At 37.3% G+C, this 3,666-nt stretch overlaps 1 protein-coding gene across 2 annotated transcripts; it reads left to right on the plus strand.

Moving 5' to 3' along the window:
- The first annotated feature begins 681 nt into the window (after positions 1 to 681).
- LOC311608609 (keratin-associated protein 19-4-like) lies at positions 682 to 1,244 on the plus strand. 2 transcript variants are annotated; one of them, XM_084801164.1, is made up of 2 exons: positions 682 to 978; positions 1,033 to 1,244. In XM_084801164.1, exons 1-2 carry the CDS (start codon positions 744 to 746, stop codon positions 1,095 to 1,097), a joined length of 300 nt encoding a protein of 99 aa, XP_084657290.1. In that variant the 5' UTR covers positions 682 to 743; the 3' UTR covers positions 1,098 to 1,244. The 2 variants fall into 2 exon arrangements, with proteins under 2 accessions (XP_084657290.1, XP_084657289.1); XM_084801163.1 differs by having other exon boundaries at positions 683 to 1,244.
- The last annotated feature ends 2,422 nt before the right edge of the window (positions 1,245 to 3,666 follow it).

The following is a 3,666-nucleotide window of genomic DNA, read 5'->3' on the forward strand; positions in this document are numbered from 1 at the left end:
ATAAACCAAGTGTAAACCTTAGATGTAATATCAACATTAGCACACCAACTTCAAAAACCAAAAAAATACAGAGGGTAAAACAAATAGCAATTGTAATGATCAATAATATCCTCACAATGGCAAAAGAAAACTAGACCTTCTTTTCGTATCTAGAATTCCTCAGTGTTCAAACACAGAATTAATGCCTTCTGACTTCCTTATACGATGTTCCTGGCTAACCCAAACAGATAGCTAATTTTCTTTATAGAGTCCAAGAAATAAAATACTTTTTGAGGATATGACAGAATGCAGAGCCTCAAATTGAACACAGTCCTTTGATTTAATTTGTAAGTTAAACATCTAAGAACACCCAGACATGAATGGATTTAATTGAGAACAAGACATTGTTAAGTGTGATCACACTAACATGCCAGCTATGAGTGGTTCTATTAGGGAGTTGGTATAGCCAGACTTTGAAGATGCAGCTACTCCTTCTCATTATGTGATGAGAGGAATTTTAAGGGCCATGCTAATTTGGCAGCTATGCACGTTCAATAGTTTAATGAATGTAAACTCTTCTTGTCAGTAGACAGTGTAATAAGGAGTGGTTTTAAGTAATTTTAATTAAAGAAAATGATGCAAAGAGAGGGAATGCATATTACATATCGTATGTTCTTCTAGGGTATATAAACTTGCCCCACACAGGACAGTTGTGCTCAATATATTACCTTGAACAGCATACCAACTTCTCCATCTCTGGCAACATGAGTTACTACAACACCTACTCTAGAGGACTGGGCTATGGCTATGGAGGCTTCCGGGGCCTGGGCTATGGCTATGGCTGTGGATGTGGCAGTTTCCGCAGACTGGGCTATGGCTCTGGGTATGGAGGCTATGGATATGGCTCTGGGTATGGAGGCTATGGATATGGCTCTGGGTATGGAGGCTATGGATATGGCTCTGGGTATGGAGGCTATGGATATGGCTCTGGGTATGGAGGCTATGGATATGGCTCTGGGTACAGAGGTTACGGATATGGCTCTGGGCATGGAGGCTACAGATATGGCTACAGGCGCCCGCTTTCCTATGGAGGATATGGATTCTCCACCTTCTACTGAATGGCTGGCATGGGAAATCAACACTTGAAACCATAAGATTAACTAAGTAAAGCAAATATTGAATCTATATTACTGAGGACAGTCCCTACTTTGATATGTATAGAATATTCTGGTTTAATTTGCAATAAATTATTCTACTGAAATCAGCACATGTTGCATTTATTTACTTATTTGTTTAAGAAAATTCTTTCTCTGGATCTTGTTTTATGTTTTGTTTATTGAGCACTTTCAAATAAGCCATTTCACTTCAAAATAGATATGTCCACGAATTCATCCAATCGAGACATATGGATTCACAAGAATTTGCTGACTTCTCATATTCATATTCTAAGCCTCTTTTTATTTAATATTTTTGTTTTAATTAACATAGATTAATTCAGTATGGGTACAAATGAGTAGCAAGCAATGCTGTCAGACTTGCTTGTTAATCACGGGAATAGATTCCGTCTTCACCCAGCCAGGGTGCGCTTTTTTCAGTCTGTTGCCAGCATGAGTTACTTTACTGTACTCCAACAGGGAAATGACATTCCAGTGCCTCGCTTGGAGGATTCCACTCTTTGACAGATAGTAACAGATATAATTTTTCAAGTATTAATACTATTTATCCATAATATTGATAGAGACTACTTAATAAATAAGAGTGACATATGTAACAAGTTGGTGAGTGTAGGAGGCAGTACAATGCAATGTTATTATGTTATTTAATATTGATTTATTGCTTCTATGAATTTCTGCAGGGATAAAGGGGAAATTTCACAACATCTTATTTTCTTGGGAGCACATAGGCTTATCTTATTGATAACACATCACAATAGGATATTAGACTCAAAAGAGTTTTTAAAAATGGGTAAATCCAAGTAAGTAAAACGTGACATTCTAAAACCTACTTGTTTACTTGTTTTATTTGTAATTTTGTGGTTTTGGCTTGAATTAATGAGGACAAAATATTCAAATAACTAAGTGCTGTTTTTCATTTAGAATAAACAACAAAAAGGAAGGAAGGAAAAATAAAGATAATATTGTGTAACATTATGAAAAATATGTTTGTGTGTGTGTGTACCCGTGTATGTGTATGTGTGTGTGTGTGGGTGGACTAAGCACAGAAAATCTGAGTGCAAAGTTTAAGAATCTTTATTATCTAATTGTGCTTATAGACACTTCATACTTTCATATGTATAGAATATTTTGTGCTTGTGCATGAGCGCACATGCATGAGCCAGCACGGGTGCGCACACACACACGCACACACACACACGCACACACACACACACACACACACACACACACACACACACACACAGCTGAGAAGCCATATGGAAGCCAGAAGACTTCAATGATGGGCCAATAACCACTTATAAATGTATATAAACCATGTGCGTCTTTCTGGGGCTGGATCTCGTCACTCAGGGTCATTGTGTCTAGGCATATTTCAAGATTTCCTTGTTTTTGATAGCTGAATAGTATTCCATTGTGTAAATTTACCACAGTTTCTTTATCCATTCTTCTATTGATAGACATCTAGATTGTTTCCAGATTCTGGCTGTTATAAATAAAATTGCTATGAACATAGTTGAGCAAATGTCCTTGTTGTATGCTGGAACATTTTTCGGGTATATGCCCAGGAGTGGTATAGCTAGGTCCTGAGGTAGCACTATTCCCAATTTTCTGAGAAAGTTACAGATTGATTTCCAAAGTAGTTATACAAGTTTACACTCCCACCAACAATGGAGGAGTGTTCCCTTTTCTTTAAATCCTCAGCAGCTTGTTGAAAGATCAATTCTCAACTTCATATGGAAAAAACAAAAAACCCAGAATGATGTAAGAAATCCTGTACAATCCTCCTCTTCTGGAGGAGTCTCTAGCTGTACTATAGAACAACAGTAATAAAATGGCATGGTACTGGCATAGAAATAGATGACCAATGGAATCTAACTGAAGACCCAGACACACACCCATGGTACTTGAGTTCTGACGAAGAGGCCAAATTCATACAATAGAAAAAATGATAGCAACTTCAACAAATGGTGCTGGACTAACTGGATGTCCATATGTAGAAAAATGCAAATAGACCCATATTTATCACCCTGCACAAAACTCGAGTCCAAGTGAATTAAAAACCTCAAAATAAAATCAAACACACTACATCTGTTAGAAGAAAAAGTGGGAAAGATCCTGGAACTTGTTGGCACAGGGAACAACTTCCTGAACAGAACACAAATAGCTCAGGCTCTAAGGTCAACAATTAATAAATGGGACACTGTGAATCTGAAAACTTCTGCAAGGCAAAGGACTCTGTCAACAGAACAAAAAGACGGGCTAAAGACTGGGAAAAGATCTTCACCAACCCTACATCTGACAAAGGGCTAATATCCAAAATGTATAAAGAACTCAACACATTAAACACCACCAACCAAACCAAATAACCCAATTAAAATTTGGGGTACAGAGCTAAGCAGAGAATTCTCAACAGAGAAATATCAAATGGCTGAGAAACACTTAAAGAAATGCTTTTAGTAGTCAGGGAAATGCAAATCAAAAACTCTGAGATTCCACCTTACACCTATCAGAA

This window comes from Acomys minous (assembly GCF_964271855.1).
Source record: "Acomys minous genome assembly, chromosome: 11".
In the NCBI taxonomy this organism is placed as follows: domain Eukaryota; kingdom Metazoa; phylum Chordata; class Mammalia; order Rodentia; family Muridae; genus Acomys; species Acomys minous.